Genomic DNA, 22219 nt, shown 5'->3' on the forward strand with positions numbered 1-22219 from the left:
ACTTCAAGTGAAATGAAAGTATCTGAATTTCAGTAACTTCTTAGAAATTACTATGTACTCATTTTCATCTCGGTTCTTTATTTTTGTCAGGATATGCTTTGTAATCATTTGTACAGTTTTGAATGCCATAAATGGTAATTCCATACGTTTCATGGTTGTATTATGTTTCTCACTCACTTGAGAAAGGTGGATATCACTTCAAGCAATGAGGAGTCGTTTTGCACAGATGTATTTAAGGTGGAAGGTGAATCAAAGACTGGATAAATTGGCCACTATGCATATATGGAGACGATACTATATTTACCTGACGCTGATGTAATTCAATAAACGAGGGAAATGACACACACGGATATGAACGTTTTGAGAGTGGTGATCTTTTTATTTTAAAGCACTCAGGATCTCTGAATGTGTTACAAAAAAGCTTTTCACAGTTTTCGGTTGATGTCAATTTACAGAAAATGACTCGACTAATTATTATTAGTGCTAAAACTCAACAGAGAAGAGCTTGGTTGAAAAGGATATGCCAATTTTCATCTGAAAAATGCCTACGATATCTATTCTAAAACGACTGATTAATGTTTTTTTTTTTTTTTAGTTTTTTTTTTAGTCTTTTATTCAGCTCTTCATGCTTTTCAAAGGGATATTTCACATAAAAAGGTGACCCTGGACCACAAAACCAGTATTAAGTAGATAAAATAAATTGTATGGGTCAAAATTTTAATTTTTCTTTTGGCAAAAATCATTAGGATATTAAGTAAAAATCATGTTCCAAACAATAGAAAATTTCCTACCATAAACATATTAAAACTTAATTTTTGATTAGTAAAATGCATTGCTAAGAACTTCATTTTGGACAACTTTAAAGGCGATTTTCTCAATATTTAAATTTTTTTGCACCCTCAGATTCCAGATTTTCAAACCGTTGTATCTCAGCCAAATTTTCCTATCATAACAAACCATACATCAATGGAACGCTTATTTATTTAGCTTTCAGATGATGTATAAATCTCAGTTACACAAAATTGAATCTTATAACATGTTTTGTGGTACAGAGTCACAATTGAAAATATTTCAGTTTCTCATCCTCAATTTTCAGGACGTTGGCACTGGAAACAATTGACACTTGACATTGGAAACAATTATTGACTGAAAAATGACAAGTTTTTGTTACTTCTTGTCATTTTTGTAGCTTTACAACCCCTTGGTCACTCTTCACTGTTATTTTGCGGAAAAGAGAAGTTTGTACATTCTGATAAACCTCTTTTTTTGTCCTCCACAGGAAGCAGAAAATCATACAAGTTTGAAATGTCACAAGGGTGAGTAAATGTTGAAAGAATTTCATTTTTGGGTAAACTGTCCTTTTAAATTTAACCCAAATGTGTGGAAGTGTCAATATGCATCACTAGTTCTGTTCTACAAAACTGTCAAAAGTGCAACAAACAATGGAAAGAAACATTCAAAACCACATTTGTAGTGGAACAACTCAGAAAGCTTAAATCATGGGAGTATAAAACAGCAAGTGCCTCAACACATCATAAAATGATGATGTATCAAAAGCCCTTACATTCGACCCTGTTAACATAGGAACCCTTTACGAGGTTCCACACAGCTTTTACTCGAGAAAACAGTACACACATAGACTACAGTTCAAAAAGATCGGGGTCAGTAAGATTTTCTAATGTTTTGAAAGAATTTACTATCACTTTTGACTGATACAATGCATCTTTGCTAAATTAAAAAAAAAAAAAATTCTTACAAAAAAATACTGACCCTAAACTTTTAAACAGTAGTGTACACTACCAGTCAAAAGATTTTGAACAGTAAAATTTTTTTGGTCTTTAAGTCTCTTCTGTGCACCAAGCCTGCATTTATTTGATCCAACATTTTGAAATATTTCTACTATTTAAAAAAACATTTCTATTTGAATATATTTTCAAATCTAATTATTCCTGTGATTTTAAAGCTGAATTTTTAACATCATTACTCACGTGATCTGTAAGGAATCATTCTAATATTCTGATTTGCTGATCAAAAAACATTTATTATTATTATGTACGCTTGGCGAGCAGAAGAGACTTCTTTAAAAAAACATTAAAAATCTTACTGTTCAAAAACTTGTGACTGGTAGTGTACATCAAAATTTTTCAAGTGTTTGGTGTCGTCCATAACTGAACTTTACAACCTTTGAATTCACAAAGTCCATTCGTTCATCTAGCTCAACTAGTAGCACGAGATGCTCAAGGTCATGGGCTCAATTCCCATTTTGAAAGCTCTTGTATTTGTGCCCTCCATATGAGTTTGTCCAAGAAGAGTCCATGTTCTCTACTCATTTGGTCTCTATTTGCTGCCACGGTAAAGTTCACGCCTTGGTCGCATCCTCTTCTACGACACGGTGAATGCCGTTGCCAGGGCTGCTTTGGATGGCCTGTGTTGTGATGGTGAGGTCTCGCACACTGCTGTGCCGTGATTGGCTCTCCAGGCGCTGCAGGCTGCCGTGCCGCGAATGGCTGTCGAGACGGTTGACGCCGCAGTGCTGGAGCGGATCGTTAAGACGCAGAGTGCTCCCGTGAGGGAGACGCTCCTCGACGCCGCGATAACTGCAAGCTGTGTACCTGATGGAAAACATAATGAAAGAGATTCAGTGATGTTTACAGTAGTCAACATTCGAAGTGGATCAAAAAAGTTCCTCAAAAGTTGTCCTAAGATGAGAACAGGTATTCTTTTTGGTTTTAGGACAAATTTGATCAAAGGTTTTGATCCACTTCGAATGTTGACTACTGTACATCTTTGTTCAGTGAGGCAGATATAGGTTTCATCCAGCTGTGCACAACTGGAGGGCGCTATTATCCTGGGACATTTTCTGAAGTTGGTTTGAAGTTGAACATTTGTGGAAATTCAGGCCATGATATAGATTGTATTTTGAACAATTCGTCAGTTATTTATTTTTAAATTGGTTTTCTTTCGACCTTGTAACATTTAATCAAAATGTGATCCCAGCTGAGGAATAAGGGTCTTATGTAGTAAAACAATCTAACCAAAATGTATATACTTTTAAAAAGGGATGTAACAATATCAAAATCTCACGATACGATAATATTGTGATATGAAGTCCAACATATGATATAAAAAAAAAGATAAAGGAAGACTTTTATATATAATTTTTTTTTTTTTTACATTTTAAAGTTAGATTTTTCTATCTAATGCACTTTGAGAGCTCAAAAGTAAGAGCTCCAACCCATTTTCTTATCTAATGCCGAGTTCAGACTGCATGATTTTAGCCCCGATTTTGACTCGCCGACAGGTTTTGAGAAATCGCCGACAAATGCCCGAAATCACAGGCAAATCGGTGCTCGTTCATGCGAGTGACAATCACACAGTGTGAACTATCAAAGATGCGATCTGAGAGAATCGCTGACGTGTCGCCGACACCCGTGAGATATTTGGCATGCTAAATATCTGGACTTGTCTGTGATTCAAAATCATGCCGTGTGAAAGGTGATCTGACTGAAAATAACATCTGCGATTAGCTACAGCCAATGAGACAGCAACATCCAGGCCAGCGGGAAGTTGGGGGAGGAGTTACGAGGTATAGACCACAATATCAACAAGCATAGCTTCGGCTTCTTTTCTTTTTGCTGCAAATGAGTTCACATGCAATTTGTTTGACAAGCTTCTTGCGGGCTGCCTTTTTTTAAATAATAATCCCAGTCTCACGTGACAACTTGCACGCCTGACCTCGCGTTGTTTCCATGTCACTTCTCGCGTGTGTTTGGTTGTGAGACGTAGTTTGCGGACCGGGACAAAGATGTCGGCGATTCTTCCTATCTTAAAGTCATGCAGTGTGAAACCCCCTGTCGCCGATCCATCGTGCAGTGTGAACACAGCAGCGACAGAATGCTACCCCAGATAGTCATGCAGTGTGAACAGATCTGTGACGCAATTGCTTTGAAAATCGTGCAGTCTGAACTCGGCATAAGAAAACTTCAGTAAAAAGTCAGTAAATTGACTTAAAGTACCTGAACTTTAAAGGGGACTCAACCCTCTTTTTAGTTGTGATATATTGTCTCAGTCTAAATTACAATCACACTGGTGTTTTAGAAGCCAAACAAATTAGAATATAATAATAATAATAATAATAATAATAATAATAATAATAATAATAATAATAAAAATGTTATATTATGACAGTAATAGCCATATATTGTAAACAATTGCACTGTAAAATAAATGAAAATGTATATTTTATAGGTATATTATTTTTGCTTTACACTACTAATTTCTACACTTGAAAGAGATGTTTTGAATTTGGACTGCAGTAATGTTACCCATTTAAACTGCTAGCTGTCAGCAATTCATGCTGCACTTTTAAGCTTTTATTTTGACGGAGACAGCAGTAGAGCTTTTATTTTGAAGGAAACTTAGGCTTTAGTGAAAACAGGCTTACAAAAACACGTCTCACTACAAATCTAGTGAAATGCTGTACTCATCTAACGTGAAAACTCAGCACATGCAATAAACAAGGTCACTGTATTCACTGTAAACTGAGTCGTTCTGAAGTGCGTAAAACACTGGATCACGAGCTGGTCCTCTGAATGAAGTGTGCGCTTCGCTTTGAAACGCACAGCGAAAACTGTCTTGATTAAGCCATATTGTCTACGTCACACTTGATCTTTCCAACATGATTATGTAATGCGTGAGGTTGGGCTGGTGCAAGATGAGCATTTGTGGTTAAAAAGTATAAGCTCATTAGATAAGACCCTTTTTCCTTGGCTGGGATCTTGTCTTTTGAAGCTGCAATTTGGACCTTCAACCCATTGGCCACCACTGAAGTCCACTATATGCAGAAAAATCCCAGAATGTTTTCCTCAAAAACGTTTTCGACTGAAGAAAGAAAGACATGGACATCTTGGATGATACTCTTATTAACTTCCATTTCGAAGATCCCCAAAAATCAGTATCAAAGATGCTAAAAAAAGTCCTCAGAATTCTCTGGAGGGTGAATAGATGCCTTACCTGCCATCTCTGGAGCGGTGCAGGCTGCCATGGAAGCTGCTTGATTTGCTGCGCATGCTGCCTGCGCGGCTGGTGCTAGCGCTGGGGGGCTCGTCCAACATGGCGAGGTGTGTGGAGGAGGCGTGGGTGGAGGTGCCCTGCGTTGAGGTTCCCCTAGACTTCCTTACCACTGGGGTGTTGGGATCCCTGAGGAGGAGCTGGGTGAAGTCGGGCTCCTGCAGCACCTGTCGGCTCTCGTGCACCGCACTGCTGAGGGTGGAAGAGATGGGGGGAAAAGGCGGCGTAGAGGGGAGGGAGTGACAGAGGAGCGAAGGAAGAGAGAGGGGGAAGGCAGAGGGCATAAAGGAGTCGAAATGAACAAAAGAGGAGGGGGTGGGACAGGAGGAAGGAGAGGAGGTTAATGCCCTGATGTAAGGGACAGGGGTGTGTAGAGAGGAAGTCTTTACACTTACCCCTATGAGACAGAACACACTTAGTGAACTATTTCCTGTGGCTACTTCATGTCCTCAATTTAAATAGATGTATTGCACTGCAGGTCTATGCATAAATGATAGAAATGTATTAAAATGCACACCACACATGTAATATTGTTTCATCTCTACTTAAAGGAGAAGTTCACTTCCAGAACAAAAATTTACAGATAATGTACTCACCCGTATGTCATCTAAGATGTCTTTCTTTCTTCAGTCGTAAAGGAATTATGTTTTTTGGGGAAAATATTTCATTTTTTTCTCCATATAGTGGACTTCTATGGTGCCCCAAGTTTGAACTTCCAAAATGCGGCTTTAAATTATCCCAAATGCGGTTGTAAATGATTCTAGTTGAGGAAAAAGGGTCTTATCTTTAAATTACAATTTATATACTTTGTAACCTCAAATGCTCATCTTGTCTTGCTCTGCCTGAACTCTGTTTTTCTGATTCAAGACAGTTGATATGTCAAAAACTCCCCTCTTATTTTCTCCCTGAACTTCAAAATCGCCCTACATTGCTGTTTTACCTTTTTTGTTAAGGGTGTTTGATCTTCTTTGCATGTTCACTTTGCAAACACTGGGTCAGCACTTCTGCAGTGATGTAGGATGATTTTGAAATGATTTTAGAAGTTGAGGGAGAAAATTAGATGGGAGTTTTTCAACCTGCCATGTCTTGAACCAGAAAAAACAGAGTTCAGGCAGAGCAAGACAAGATGAGCGTTTGAGGTTATAAAGTATATAAATTGTAATAAAAAAAAAAGATCGTTTCACAAAATAAGACCCTTCTTCCCCGACTGGGATCGTTTACAACTGCATTTGGGATCATTGGAAGCTGCATTTAAACTACATTTTAGGAGTTTAAACTCGGGGCACGATAGAAGTCCACTATATGGAGAAAAATCCTGAAATGTTTTCCTTAAATTTTTATTCTGGAAGTGAACTTCTCCTTTAAAGGGATAATTCATTCAAAAAAAATGAAAATTCCATCAATTACTCACCCTCATGTTGTTTCACACCCGTAAGACCTTCGTCCGTCTTCGGAACTTAAATTAGGATATTTTTGATGAAATCCGAGAGTTTTCTGACCCTGCATAGAGGTCCAGAAAGGTACCAAGAAGATCGACAAAATAGTCGATGTGACATCAGTGGTTCAACCGTAATGTTATGAAGCAACAAAAATATTTTTTGTTAGCAAAAACCCCCAAAATAAAAACTATTTTTGCATGGTACTCTTCAATATGGTGCTAGGATGACATAGGGAAGAAAAATTGTTGAATAAAGTCGTTATTTTTGTGTTTTTTTTGTGCACAAAAATTCTCAAAGATTCATAAAATTACGGTTGAACCACTGATGACACATGTACTATTTTGTTGATGTTCTTCTGGACCATAAACATGGAAGAGCCCTTGCCGTCTATGGAGGGTCAGAAAGCTCTCGGATTTCATCAAAAATATCTTAATTTGTGTTCCGAAGAGGAACAAAGGTCTTACAGGTTTGGTACGACATGAGGGTGAATAATTAATGACAGAATTTTCATTTTTGAGTGAACTAACCCTTTAAAGTGACTTTTAAGGCCTTTATCAGTTTGTGTTCCTTGGAAATCCTAAACAATAATGGTATAAATTCTCTAAGCATTACACAAAACTTACTCTTTTCTGCGATGCCCGTTGAAGAAACTGGCCCACTCAAAGCAGGTCTTTTTACTGCCCACCCAAAACACTGATGGGATTCCCACCACCAGCATCATCAGGTACTTGATGAGGAACAAGGCGATATCTGGCCTACTCGTCTGTTCCACCTGGGAAGACAAAAGCAGTAGACTGTTTTTCACACATTTGCTTAGTATGCAACGTTAGAACAGGTGAAACCTGATTTGTAATCAGAACATGTAGGAACATTCTTCCCTTGCAGATCTCGGCGTTTGCTCATAACCTCATGAAGCGTGTGCGTGATTGTATTTCTGTATGTCAGTTTAGCCCTGGGTTGTGTGTGTGCGATTGTGTGGATGGGAAGTGCTTTATCTCAGCTCACTGCACTATTGCCAACGGCATAAACATAGCTGCAGTCAACACAAATGCTTGTCCTCTTCTTTATCTAATACACACACACTCACTCTCAGAGCTTTAGATGGAGCATTTCTTCTGCTCTGAATGCTGTCAACCTGCCTTTGCATATCCATATACATTACTGTTACTGTCTTGGTATTATTTATATAATGCAAATAGTATTTTTAAATAGTAATACTATTTATAGCAGTGTACTTCATAGCTCTTCATGAAGTAGTACTGCTACAGAGTTAACATGACACATGACTGTCCTTTTCGCTCCACCACAACAGAACAGAAGTTGCAGTAGTAAACAAGACCTCATTAAATCCAGCCCCACAATCCCACACTGCCTGAGGCATGTACACACACACACACACACACACACACACACACACACACACACACACACAGTATGGATAAACATCATTACAGAGATTTTCACTGAGCTGAAGCTGAAAATTGCCATGACAGTCTTTAGTTTTTAGTTATGCTTCAGTTTGTTTGCATCATGTTAGTCACAAGATATATTCAGTGCAGATGCTGCTGTATGATTTACTGAGATACAGTTGTAGTCAAAAGTTTACATACACCTTGCAGATTATGCAAATGTTAATTATTTTACTAAAATAAGAGGGATCATACAAACTGCATGTTATTTTTTTATTTAGTACTGACCTGAGTAAGATATTTCACATAAAAGACGTTTAGTCCACAAGAGAAAATAATAGTTGAATTTATAAAAATATCCCTGTTCAAAAGTTGACATAGACTTGATTCTTAATACTGTGTTTACCTGAATGATCCACGACTGTGTCCCTTGTTTGTCTTGAACTGATAACTGCCTTCAGGTTCCACAAATTCTTTGGTTTTTCAGCATTTTTGTGTATTCGAACCCTTTCCAACAATGACTGTATGATTTTGAGATCCATCTTTTCACACTGAGGACAACTGAGGGACTTATATGCAACTATTACAGAAGGTTCAAACGCTCACTGATGCTCCAGAAGGAAAAACGATGCAATAAGGGGGGTGAAAACTTTTGAACAGAATGAAGATGTGTAAATTTTTCTTATTTTGCCTAAATATTATATATATTTTTTCTTTTAGTACTGCCCTTCAGAACCCACGCATTGTGTTTTCTTCTGAAGCATCAGTGAAGAACATGCATTTCGTATGCATGCATTTTTTATGAATAACATACATTTTAATGCTTTTTGATTAATATTTTTGTAATTTAACAATTAAAACTGAGTCTAGAAAAATAGTGGAAAAGAATGGAATAAAATGAAATCCAGAAAAAATTAAATGGAATTTGGTAGAAAACAAAACAGAATTTGGGAAAAAATCAAACATATTTCATAGGGCCCTATTTGTGCCACTTGTGATTCGCTTTTTACCTTGATCTCCCATTTATTTCTGATCCTGGATAAAGCTCACATCAGCAGGATGTTATTTTTGCATCTTACAGTGAGCACTTAGTCACAACAATAAATTTTTAAAACACTAAAACCTTTTCTAATACAGAGTGAGGACAGGTTGGCAGGAGGCCTTCAATTATTCACAACAAGAAAAGTAGTATAAATTCACTTGAGGTCACAACAAGCATCATGAATTATCTGACTTTTTATATGGTGTAGATACTCTTTTTCCCTAGCAACACTGTTCAAAGATCACATTAAAATCTGTCATTATATATACTAAAACAATTGCTTATTTTTAGGACAATATCAGCATTAGCTACTGTTCGAAAGTTTGGGGTCAGTAATATTTTTTAAGCAACAAATCAGCATATTAGAATGATTTCTGAAGGATAATGTGACACTGAAGTCTGGTGTAATGGCTGCTGAAAATTCAGTTTTAAAATGTATACAAATTCGACCCTGGTCCACAAAACTTCTTAAGAGCACGGATGTAGCAATAGCCATAAATACATTGTATGGGTCAAAATTATTGATTTTTCTTTTATGCCAAAAATCATTAGGATATTAAGCATCATGTTCCATGAAGATATTTAGTAAATTTTCTTACTGTAATTTTTTTTGATTAGTAATATGCATTGCTAAGAACTTCATTTGGACAACTTTAAAGGTGATTTTCTCAATATTTTGATCTTTTTGCACCCTCAGATTTCTGATTTTCAAATAGTTGTATCTTGGACAAATATTGTCCTATTGAAAGCTTATTTATTCAGCTTTTAGATAAAAAAAATAGACTCTTATGACTGGTTTTGTGGTCCAGGGTCACAAATAGATAACAGTTATCTGTACTTAAGACTTCTTTGAAAAATCGAACCAACCCCAAACATTTCAACAGCAGTGTAAGTATTTAACACCATAGATTCTTACCTTAAACGGGCAGGGGATGTGATACTCTCTACAGCGCTCCTGTACCCATGTAGTCTCCCAAACTGATCTGTTGCTCTGCTCATACAGGTAGCATCCAATGACTGTCAGCAGAGGCACTAAATACAGGATGGAGAACACGCCGATCCGGATCATAAACTTCACCAGTTTGTCCTGGTTCTCCTTCTCTAGGGGAATCTCCATCCGGACCCTATTCAACGCAGCGATGCCCGCTAACAGCAGCACCACACCAACGACCACATCCAATGCGAGAGGCACCAAGAGGAACCAGCGCAAAGCCATTAGGTCATAGAGCCCCACGAAACAAACGCCGCTCATGCTGTCACCCTCGATTTTGTTCATAGCCATGAGAGTAATAGTAAGGGCTCCCGGGACGCCCCAAGCCACCGCGTGGAAGAGCAAAGCCTTCTTCTCAATAGCTTCACTTCCCCATTTTGGAACTGCCGCCAAGAACCAGGTGATGGTGAGGATGACCCACCAAACACTTCCTGCCATGGTGAAGAAGTACAACGTCATGAAGAGCAGTGTGCAGGCCTTGTTGTGGGAGCCCTGGGTGACGGTGGAGGCACGGAAACGGCCGGGACTTGCTGCGTTGCACGACACACGATCCTCTAACAGGAAGCCCAGGAAGAAAACCAGGGATACCATCATGTAGCAGACAGCGTAGAAGATGATGGGGCGCTCGGGGTAACGGAAGCGGCCAACGTCGATGAGGAAGGTCAAGAAGGTGAACAGCGTCGCTGATAGGCAGACTATGGAGACTACGCCGATGAAATAGCGAGCGAAGATGAGTTCGTCTTTGCGGAAGTACATGTTCGGGCAGGGAGGTGAGCAGTCGTGCACGCCCATAAAGGAGTAACCCAAATCAGGCTCGATCTTCAGCTCTCTTGGACACCAGAAGCCGTAGTCCCGCTGAATTGACGTGGGAGATTCCTCTGTCCCGTCACTGCTTGGGAGCAAGTCTATTGCTCGGGGGTAAGTATCATCACAGTCTGGAAACCTAAGAGACAGAGTGTCATTTCAGAATATGATATTATAGAATAAAGATGTCTTGCTGAGACTTAATGAAAGTGATCTTGTACCTGCTGCACTCCATCTCGTCTGGCCAGCTGACACCAAACATTTCCATCAGCTTGTAGCAATCGCTCTTGGCACGCTGGCACAGGCGCCGACATGGCAGGGTCACGCGGCCATACTCGGTGCACACAGGTGCATAAAGGGCACACAGGAATGGGCGTATTTCAGTAGAGCACTCCAAGTTCACCATGGGATGAAAAGGCTGGCAGGCAAGAAAAACAAAGCATTATTAATAATAATAGTAATAATGATACAAAAACAGTACATAATGCTAGTTTTTAAACATAAATAAATAAATATTCGTGGTCGACACCAGTATGTGTTTTTCAGGGCCGATGACGATACCGATTATTACAGATCAAGTAGACAGATAACCAATATTTTGGACCGATATATATGTCTGGTGTAAAAATGAAAATTAATGTCAAGATTAAGAATAACAAGGGCTCTGACAAAAACTGTCTTTAAATGATTTTTTTCTGCAAATAATAATAATAACAATAAAAATCAACTTTTTAAATTTTTTCTTTTTAAAATGTATTCAAATTTAAAATTAGCGATCTAAGTTCAGAATGAAAGGGCTGGTATGGACAGACAAAAAAAATATAGATGTATGTTATTAATAATAATAATGAACTTAAGTTTAATTTTCAAAATGTATTTAAATTTTAAATATTTTTAAACATAAATAAATGAATATTAGTGGTCGACCAGGTGTGTTTTTTAGGGCCGATGACAATAACGATTATTACAGATCAAGCAGACCAATAACCGATATTTTGGACTTTTATATATGTCTGGTGGAAAATTGAAAAATATTCAAATGTACAAATTTAAAATATATTTAAACATAAATAAATAAATGAATAAATATTAGGGGTCGACCAATAGACCGATAACCGATATTTGGACCGATATGTATATGTCTGGTGTAAAAATTAAAATTAATGTCAAAATTAAGAATAACAAGGGCACTGACAAAAACTGTTTCAAATTTCAAATATTTTTAAACATAAATAAATAAATACATACATGCATAAATATTAGGGGTCGATCAATATGTGTTTTTAGGGCCGATGCCTACACCGATTATTGCAGATCAAGTAGACCGATAACCAACATTTTGGACCGATTTATACATGTCTGGTGTAAAAGTGAAAATTTATGTCAAAATTAAGAATAACAAGGGCTCTGACAAAAAAACTTTTTTAAATGCTTTTAAATTGTTTTATCTGCAAATTGGTTTTGAAAATTACAGAGGCCAATAACCATAAAAATGCTTAATATCAGCACCAATATTCAGAAATTAAAATCTAATAACATATAAAAACTAATCACTATTGACTTCTGGAAATATGACAAATCTTGAGAACATCAGAAGGAGCATCTTTAACGCTCAATGAAGCATGAACAAAACCCACCAGGCCACGTCTCTGACTCTTCCCGATTTTTATCACAGTAACTTGGTCACCCTTATGTAAAATGAGAATAAAAATTGGATCTGTAATGCAACCTCTCTGAGGAGGCCTTTGTTTAGGGCAGGAGACATGCTGTTTATTGCTGAGGCCCACTTACACCATAAGGCATTCTGGGAGTAGTACCAGCTTTGGGGCCGGACATAAATATGCAAATCCCATGGGGGAGAAGGAAAAAGACTCCACCCAGGACCAGACAGATAGACAATAACGCCTCCACCCCTGCAGAGTAAGGGCCTTTGTGACGGTCGGGTGGGGGTTCTGACACCGCTTGTGTTGAAAAAAAGGACCAAAACTTACAGTCATTCAAAGCCTACATGAACACGCTTGAAAAAAAAGAAAAGGATGTATGTGCTATATATTCTATTTTAAGCATTTAAAGAAACTACTAATGGTGAGAAAAAAAAAGTCTCAATACATCTCTATACAAAAAAAGGTCAATAAATGTAACCCTGGACAACAAAACCAGTCATAAGGGTCAATTTCTTTTATTTTATACATTTATATATCTGGAAACTGAATACATATGCTTCCCATTGATGTATGGTTTGTTAGGATAAGAATCACAAAAATCTAAATATTGAGAAAAGCACCTTTAAAGTTGTCCAAATGACGTTCATAGAAATGCATATTGCTAATAAAAAATTAAGTTTTGATATATTTACGGTAGGAAATTTAGTAAATATCTTCATGGAACATGATCATTACTTAATATCCTTATGATTTTTGGCATAAAAGAAAAATTGATCATTTTGACCCATACAATGTATTGTTGCCTATTGCTACAAATATACCCGTGCTACTTTTATGACTGGTTTTGTGGTCCAGGGTCACAAATAAATAAATAGATAGATAAATAATTTTCTCTCCTAAATTAAAAATGCTATAATAATTTATATAATTATAGTAGAAAGAAATATAACTCCTAGTGGTTGGCAATTAAAATGCTATAATAATTTACGTAATTACAATTTTCAAAAAACCTCCTACTGCTTGGTTGTTAAAAAATGCTAATAATGTATGCAATTATTCTAAACAAATATAATAAAATTGCTCCCAGGGTTTGGTGATTAAAAATGCTGTAATTATGTAGGTAATTATAATATAAAAAATAGTTTTTTTTTTTTTTTTTAAACTCCTAGTTTTTAGTTGTTATAAATGCTAATAATTACTATAAAACAATAATACTGCTCCTCAGGTTGGTTATTTATTAAAATGCTATGATAAGTTGCATAATTAGAAATTAAACACTTAGTGTTTGGTTGTTAAAAATGCTAAAATGACTTCTAATTATTATGAAAAAAAATATGTTTGGCTATTAAAAATGCTATTTGTTACAAATTACATGCAATGATGACTTTCATTATGTTTCTAAACAACCATAATATGGAGAAAATTATCCGAGCGTTCAGGCCAATGAGATGATCTAATGTGCTAACAACAGTGTTACCATTATTTACTATCGCAAATAAAACCATCCAGCCGTTAAATTATTGCAACAGTCCAACACATTTACGATATAGTGAATGTATAATACAGTACATATCCATAATGAGAGCATTCAGCCACTGCCAGCACACTAGGCTACCACCCAAAATGTCTGTAAAAAGGGATTAGGATGGATATTATGCTTGCCCATTTTGACACAAAGCATTTAAATCCAGCAATCGTTTCCATGCACCTAATCCATATTTAACGCAGCATATACCATTGAGATGTGCCACCAACATGACACGCTAAAGAGCACTGGCTTTAACCATCAGACCGTAAAAGCGTGTGAAAAAATGCTTGTTTTCATTACATAGCTTCTAAAAATGTTGTCCTATCAACCTGTATAAAGATATATATACATATATACATATACATTTTGCGGATAGTAAGTAAATTACATAAACCCTGAATGTGGTTAACTTCATGTTCGCTGGTGGCATCTGCGGCTGTAGTCGCTACAGACTTATGACAGGTCTTACACCATTCTGAGCTCAATTGAGTGGACATGCTTGGGCTTTTAGGCAAGATAAAAATAAAGCTAGTGCCATTATTTGCTGATCTGGTGAAAAACATTACCTCATCATGGCTGTCAGGCCACATTACATGCAGTGAAATGATCTGATGAACTCAAATGTGTGCATCTTTTCCACTGCTGTCCTAAGGGCAAACGTACACTTCCTACTCATTGTGGAAATTCAAACATACATTCTGCTGAAGGCAGAAGAGGCACAATGACTGTTGCTTCTTGTTTGCATGTGATTCAAAGCATTATATATGACCGAATGCTTTGCACAGCTAGCATGTTATATAAGCTTTACAATCTCAAACTATAATTCCCAGAAGCAAGTACATTAAGTTAACATGAAGTCTTTTGTAGTGTGATTGAATCTGTGTGTTTCACATAGGGGCCATCAGTATAGTTGAAAACACAGATTAGTGAGTTCACTTTTAATACAGCTGCTGCATGTTTGGAATTACTGTGTCTCCACAGTTTGCCCACTAATGAAGGACTCATTTATACCCTCAATTAAATGCACATTTATTTTATTTATACCCTCTATTCAATTCAAATAGCTTTCTCTATTTCGCAATTCAGACTTTTTTCTCAGAAATGCAAGATATAAACTCGCAATTCTGATTTTTGTTATAAATGCGAGATATAAAACTCGCAGTTCTGCCTTTTTTTCTCAGAATTGCGTAATATAAACTCACAATTGCGAGTTATAAAGTCAGAAATGCAAGTTATAAACTCGCAATTCTGACTTTTTTTTCTCAGAAATGCGATACAAACTCGCAATTCTGACTTTTTTCTGAGAATTGCGTGATATAAACTCACAATTGCGAATTATAAAGTCAGAAATGCAAGATATAAACTTGCAATTCTGGCTTTTTTCTCAGAAATGCGAGATATAAAACTCGCAATTCTGTCTTTTTCTCTAAAAATTACGTGATATAAACTCACAATTGCGAGTTATAACATCAGAATTGCAATTTACAAACACCCAATTCTGACTTTTTCCGTAGAAATAGAACATATAAACTTGTAATTCTGACTTTTTTTCTCAAAAATGCGAGATATAAACTAGCAATTCTGACTTTTTTCTCAGAATTTTGTGATATAAATGCACAATTCTGACTTTTTCCTTAGAATTGCATAAACTCGTAATTGTGAATTATGTCAGAACTCCCAAGATACAACTTTTTTTGCAAATGCGATTTTATATCTCGCAATTCTGACTTTTTCTCAGAATTGTGAGATATTTACTCGTAATTGCGTGTTATAAAGTCAGAAGTGTGAGATATAAACTTAGCTTTGAGAAATAAAGTCAGAACTGGGAGTTTATTTCTCAAAATTGCGACTTGTTCCAAATTATTAATGTCTCGCAAATTCTGACTTTATAACTCGTAATTGCAAATTTATATCTCACAATTCTGAGAAAAAAATAAAGTAAAAAATGTCAGAATGGTGAGATAAAAAGCCGCAATTACTTTGTTTTTCAATTCAGTGGCGGATACAAGCTTCCATATAGATGTCTCTGAGTTACAAAAAGAAAAAGGAAAAACAAGGCAAACAGAAGAAAACTCACCTAACCTGACCTTTCAAATGTGTCCATTCACAAGTAAATACGTTTAGTTCCTCCCTCTACCCATAAATCCACAGTACATATGCCGTTCTCTGTGAACCCCCACTTGCTCAATGATAAGGAAGTTTAGGGTTTTTAAGACATATTCTTAATACCAAATTACCAATTATTATTTTGAAGTGTACATAACGTCTCATATGCCCTTCTGGTTAGTCTTCCCTTTCCCACCGGTCACTATTTAACTTAAGGCAGTGTTCACTTAACAGAATTCAACTGCACTGCCATGGCAACCAGTGATGCATAAACGGGCCGGTTTAAGGGAGGGGTGTAATGGAGAGAGGTCAGAGTGCGAGTGACGACCACCTCCTGAGAGAGAAAGCCTGCTCTTTTGTTGCAATACAATTGGGATCCGTTTCCCTGGCAACCGCAGTACCTTGCGTGTGGGGGGAGGGATGAAGAGAGAGGAGGGAGTGGAAAAGAGAAACAGAGAAGAAGAAGGGACAAAGAAGAAGATATGGATTGGAAGTAATGGTCAACCCTTCCATTCCAGTAACAATTGTCTTAATGCTTATGCATTACTAAATGTGCATAAATGCTACATGTTAACATATATTTTTCATTTATAGTATAAATGATTATGTTTAACCCTTTTGTATATGCAAAATAGTATCTATGAATAATATCTTGGATCATTTGCAAAAGTAATTGCACCTCTCATAAATATAAAAAAAAATTATGATTCCCAAGCAATGCATAACTGATGTAATTTAAGGTTGCCAGATTGCATTACAACTGCAGGATGGCCTTAATGATCACGCCATGGTAAAAATAACATGAGGACAAGGTCATGTATCTCTGCATGTTTGACAAATGGAGGAGGAAATTTAAATTAACTAGATGTCAAGCCGCATCAATCAGTGCACCTGAAATGCTTAATATTGTTAGCTTTACCCAGATTTCTCATTTCAAATCCTCCCTGAACCTTCCCATTATTGCATGCCATGACAACAATCCCAGAAACCATCCCTGTAGGCAACTGTCCCACTTCACAAATGAGGTTACCCAGAGTTCAGAGCAAGATGCTGCCACTGTCCCTCAGTGTTTTTGAATCTGAAAGCAAAAAGGTTTAATCTGTTCCTCAAAAAGCGAGAAAGAAATAAATGGTTTGGAGCTGAAGGCATGAAAGGTTTAGTCTGTTTTTTTTGAGTAGACCGATTGCTGCTCAAATGGATGTCATTTGTTGGTCTCAAAATCTAAAAATCATTTACTCATTTATCTATCTATTTATTAACCACATCTGGCTATTTAACGGACTTCATTCCCTTAAAAACATGTAAATCACATGTAAATTTGCCTTTTCTTTTGCTGTTTTTTTATCCTCAAATGCAGAAATTATGTAAAAAAAAATTCGGACTTATTAAGTAAATTTAAAGAACAAAATCCTTTCATTCATGCAATACAAATTAATGTAATAATTAAAAAACTTTTAAATAATCATAAAATGCAAAAAAGTAATAATAATACATAAAAACAAATATTAAAATATATATTTTTAAATATATAAAAATGTACACTAGCAGTCAAAAGTTTTTGAACAGTAAGATTTTAATGTTTTTTTTTTTTTGCTTTTGCTTACCAAGCAACAGTACAATTAAGAAAATGTTTTAGTATTTAAAATAACTGTTTTCTATTTGAATATATTTTAAAATGTAATTTATACCTTTGATTTCAAAGCTGATTCTTTTGTATTATTAGGATCGTTCAGAAATCATTCTAATATTCTGATTTGCTGCTCAAAAACATTTATTATTATTAATATTATGTGACATTCTAAGTAGAATTATTTTCAGGTTTCTTTGATAATACGAAGTTCAGAAGAACAGCATTTATCTGAAATAGAAATCGTTTTTTAACATTATAAATGTCTTTGTCATCACTTTTGACCAATTTAAAGCATCTTTGCTAAATAAAAGTTTTAATTTCTATGATTTCTTCCCTCCAAAAAATAAAAAATACTGACTCCAAGCTTATGAATAGTATAGTGTATAATGTTACAAAAGCTTTTTTATTTCAGATAAATGCTGATCTTTGGATCTTTCTATTCATCAAAGAATCCTGAGAAAAATAACACATTAACTCAATAATAAAAATGTCTCTTGAACAGCAAATCAGCATATTAGAATGATTTTTGAATGATCATGTTACACTGAAGACTGGCGTAATGACGCTGAAAATTTAGCTTTGATCACAGGAATAAATTACATTTTAAAATATATTCAGATAGAAAGCAGTTATTTTAAATAGTAAAAATATTTCAAAATTGTACAGTTTTTGCTGTACTTTGGATTAAATAAATGCAGGCTTGGTGAGCAGAAGAGACTTAAAATACATAAAATAAATATGAAAACTATATCTGCAGAGTGTTACATGTGAATTGTGATTATTGTTCAAATGCATTTGAATATATATTTCTATGCTGATCTTGTAATCCTTCATGCAGTAGTGGGTTTAAAAAGTATCATCACTCTTTGTGTGTGTTTATGCTGCTTACAGTGCAAAAGGTTATATAACTCCACATTTCCACACAAATGTACAAGAGCATGAGCAGATGGGTTGTTTCAGCTCAACTCAACCATTCTTTCTTCTTTTTATCTCTTTAATTTCCTGTCCTATCCTTCTGTTTTACTGAGGCAGGACTGGAGTGAATAAGTTAAAACCTTGTGACTGAGGACAGCGGCTTTTAGATAACGTTTACAGTGCTGTGTGTGTTCAGCGGATACACTGGCTGCTGTAACAAGCTAATGCAGCTGTTTTCAGTTGGGCTCAGCTGAATACTGCGGCCCGGGAAAAGAGGATTACCCATCAGCTCGAATCAATCCAGCCGTTGTAGCTGCAGATACAAAGATTATAGAGCAATCAAAATAAACAACGCGTCCGAGCACCATTAACTGCTCATAACAACAACTACTGTGGTTTATACTAGCAAGCTGCTGTAAAGCAGCCTTGTTACATAAATAGATGCTTATTTCGTCACAGCCACATGCAACATAGCACCAAAATAATTGTAAAAATAGCAAGATACATCCCCGTAGGATGGAACAAAGATTCATTTCCCTTTAAACATTTTTGTAATGTGATCTGAATTATCTGCAAGGCACAAGAACTGGGTCAAATAGAAAATGACAAATCGTTGATGCTGTTAGTACATACGTTTTGAACCAATGCATTTAAACATTTATTCTCTATATATATATTTATTCTCTCTATATATATATAATTTCTCTGCTCTCACTATTTAGGACAGAATTTATATAGACCAGTCTTATTTCAGAAATGCATCCTATTGAAATGGAAAAAAAGAACACCCTCCAACATTTCAATTATTTTAACAAAGGTTTCTTAGAGACCTGGATTTTTTTTTTTTTTGGCCTGTCATGAACCCTTTGACCAATGTCTATATAAATTATTATTATACAAGTAATATTATTCAATAGTATGATGTTTAATGTTTTTTAGAGAAGTCTCTTCTGCTCATTTGATCTAAAGTGCAGAAAAACTAAAATAAAATAAAAAAATTGCTATTTAAAATATGTCTTTTCTTTTTGAATATATTTTAAAATGTAATTTATTCCTGTGATCAAAGCTAAATTTTCAGCGTTATTACTCTAGTTTTCATTGTCACATGACACTTCAGAAATCATTCTAATATGCTGATTTGCTGTTCAGGAAACATTTATTATGATTATTATTATTATTATTATTATCAATATTTAAAACTGTTGAGTTTTTCAGGATTCTTTGATGAATAGAAAGATCCAATGATCTGCATTTATCTGACATAAAAAGCTTTTGTAACATTATTACTATACTATTTTGGGATTTGTTTTTTTTTTTTTAAATTAATATTTTTATTTAGCAAGGATGCTTTAAATTGATCACAAGTGATGATAAAGGCATTTATAATGTTACAAAAGCTTTCTATTTCAGATAAATGCTGTTCTTCTGAACTTTATATTCATCAAAGAAACCTGAAAAAAAAATCTACTCAGCTGTTTTCAACATAATAATGATAATAAATGTTTTTTGAGCAGCAAATCAGAATATTAGAATGATTTCTGAAGAATCATGTGACTGGAGTAATGATGCTAAAAATTCAGCTTCGAAATCACAGGAATAAATTATATTTTAAAATATGTTCAAATAGAAAACAGTTATTTTAAATAGTACAAATATTTAAAAATTTATAATTCAATACTTTGGATCAAATAAACGCTGGCTTGGTGGGCAAAAAAACCCCATAAAAAATCTGGTAGTGTACACACGCACACACATGTATGTTTATATGTACACACCCCACATCAATTTGACTGCTGTTGAGGTCACAGTTATTAGAGCGTGATACTCAGAACTAGTCCTAGGTTAATGTAATGCAATGTGATCTCATTTAAACAGTTAGTCTATGTAATGTAGTTTACCTCCATGGCGAGAGCAGCGGTCTGTTGATCATAGTGATTTAGAAGGTTAGGCATGAAGGTGGTATTGTAGGCGAGACCCTGGCACATCCTTAGTGTGATAGGCTCACAGGTAAACATGTTATGGCTCCCGGTAGCTTCCATATTGATGGCCATACATACAGTCAGCATGGAGTACAGAACCCAAAGGAGATCCATGGTGTGTCCGTCTGTGCTGTGACTTTCAAAAGATGGGTTGTATCAAGACAAGCTGAGCTCCGCCATTCCCTCATTAATTATCTGTTGCTTGACACCAGACTTAAATTGCACAGATAGGGTGTGCTTCTCCATTTTAATGTGGCATATCCCAGTCTTTTCAATGCATGTCCACTATCCAGTGTAGATATGACTGTGGGTGCCATGCATCTATAAGATGTACATCTGTGGGAGAAAGAGCATCAAATGTCACATTTGAAATGAACAGGCTGACATGAATTATTCATGAATGGGGTGACAGTTTATTCAGACATGAAAAATCTTCCTGGAGATCTCTCAAGGCGTGGGAAATGTTTTAAAGTGAACAATGCATGATCTAAAGCACTGACACATTATATTGCCAGTAAATAAAAGATGCTTTATAAGTGTATTACCCTAGGGGTATTCAATGTAACTACTGCAAAAGAAAAAGGAAACATAACATTATCATCTCGTAAAATGTAAATATTGATAGTTTAATAACTGGAATTCAGTACCTTTAAATAACTTCAATAACCAATTATTAATGTACTTTTAAGGTACAGTATGTAGCCTGTTCTGTCACAAGCAGCGACTGTTTATTTAAAATATATGTATTAGTTTAAAAGTGCTGTTCACAGGAAGAAACACGGTTTGTGCTGCATTATTTTTATGTTCTTGATACGATTTATTCCTGAGACCTTATAATTCCACATTTGAAACGCATTTAACCCTAATTGCAAATACACCTTCCACCTTAAAAAAAACCGTGTTCTATAAACACCGGCGTCATGCAGAACGACGATTTTGCTATTACAAATGCTCTGTGCTGAAACGATATGATTTTTATGTTATTCTTCTTTGTTGGTTTTAACATTAATTCTGTAACACTTAAAAACTGTCGCGTTTTCATCAAAATAAAGGCGAACAACAGATAACCCTTTCCCTTTTTAACATGAGAGAGACGCTGTCTATCGGAAGGCATACAGCAGCTTCGCTGTAATACAACTACCTTCAAAATAGATGTCTGCTGTACTTTGAGATGTATTATGCTTATTATTGAGTAAAACATTAATTTTGATAATGATAAAAAGTCTTTCTTACCTCTCGAGTGGAGATCATTCACGTGGGGAGGGACTCCGCTTCTCTAACAATACAAGCCCTGTGTGTCTTTCTGCAGGTTTTGAGGATTTTGTACGGGCGCGCGCGTTTGACGATGACGCGCCGACGAATATTCCTCTCAGTCAATATAAAAGCATATTAGAGCTTACGTCATTGGACTGATCGTGAAAAAGTAAACACATTCCGTATGCAAACATAAAAATGGCTTGGGTTTATTCACGGATATCATCGCTGCAATGACCAGGGGGCCGTTGGGAGCGAGGAGCGTCTCGGCACTATGAAATGAAGTTGCCGCTGTTGATTTGTGGTTGCCTGGAATGAGGGGCGGTGTGTTAGTGGTGGGAAGTCTGAATCATTTGTGCGATTCGATTCTTTCGGGCATTTCATTTCG

General features: G+C 35.9%; 1 protein-coding gene across 2 annotated transcripts; it reads right to left on the reverse strand.

Moving 5' to 3' along the window:
* Positions 1-390: 390 nt before the first annotated feature.
* Positions 391-22119, reverse strand: fzd3a (frizzled class receptor 3a). Of its 2 annotated transcripts, none has more exons than XM_073853067.1 (7): positions 21811-22119; positions 20497-20913; positions 10977-11173; positions 9877-10894; positions 7133-7281; positions 5014-5259; positions 391-2612 (listed from the first exon to the last, which is right to left on the reverse strand). In XM_073853067.1, exons 2-7 carry the CDS (start codon positions 20689-20691, stop codon positions 2360-2362), a joined length of 2058 nt encoding a protein of 685 aa, XP_073709168.1. In that variant the 5' UTR covers positions 20692-20913; positions 21811-22119; the 3' UTR covers positions 391-2359. The 2 variants fall into 2 exon arrangements, with proteins under 2 accessions (XP_073709168.1, XP_073709167.1); XM_073853066.1 differs by having other exon boundaries at positions 5014-5262.
* Between the last annotated feature and the right edge of the window lie 100 nt (positions 22120-22219).

This window comes from Garra rufa, chromosome 13 (assembly GCF_049309525.1).
Source record: "Garra rufa chromosome 13, GarRuf1.0, whole genome shotgun sequence".
Classification (NCBI taxonomy): domain Eukaryota; kingdom Metazoa; phylum Chordata; class Actinopteri; order Cypriniformes; family Cyprinidae; genus Garra; species Garra rufa.

Excerpts from the sequence above, each read along its gene's own strand:
- fzd3a (XM_073853066.1), bottom strand. The coding sequence starts at position 20,691 with ATGGATCTCCTTTGGGTTCTGTACTCCATGCTGACTGTATGTATGGCC. Across the intron at positions 11,174-20,496 it reads CCGCTGCTCTCGCCATGGAG|CCTTTTCATCCCATGGTGAA; the intron begins GTAAACTACATT and ends CTTGCCTGCCAG. Across the intron at positions 2,613-5,013 it reads CACCGCTCCAGAGATGGCAG|GTACACAGCTTGCAGTTATC; the intron begins GTAAGGCATCTA and ends GTTTTCCATCAG.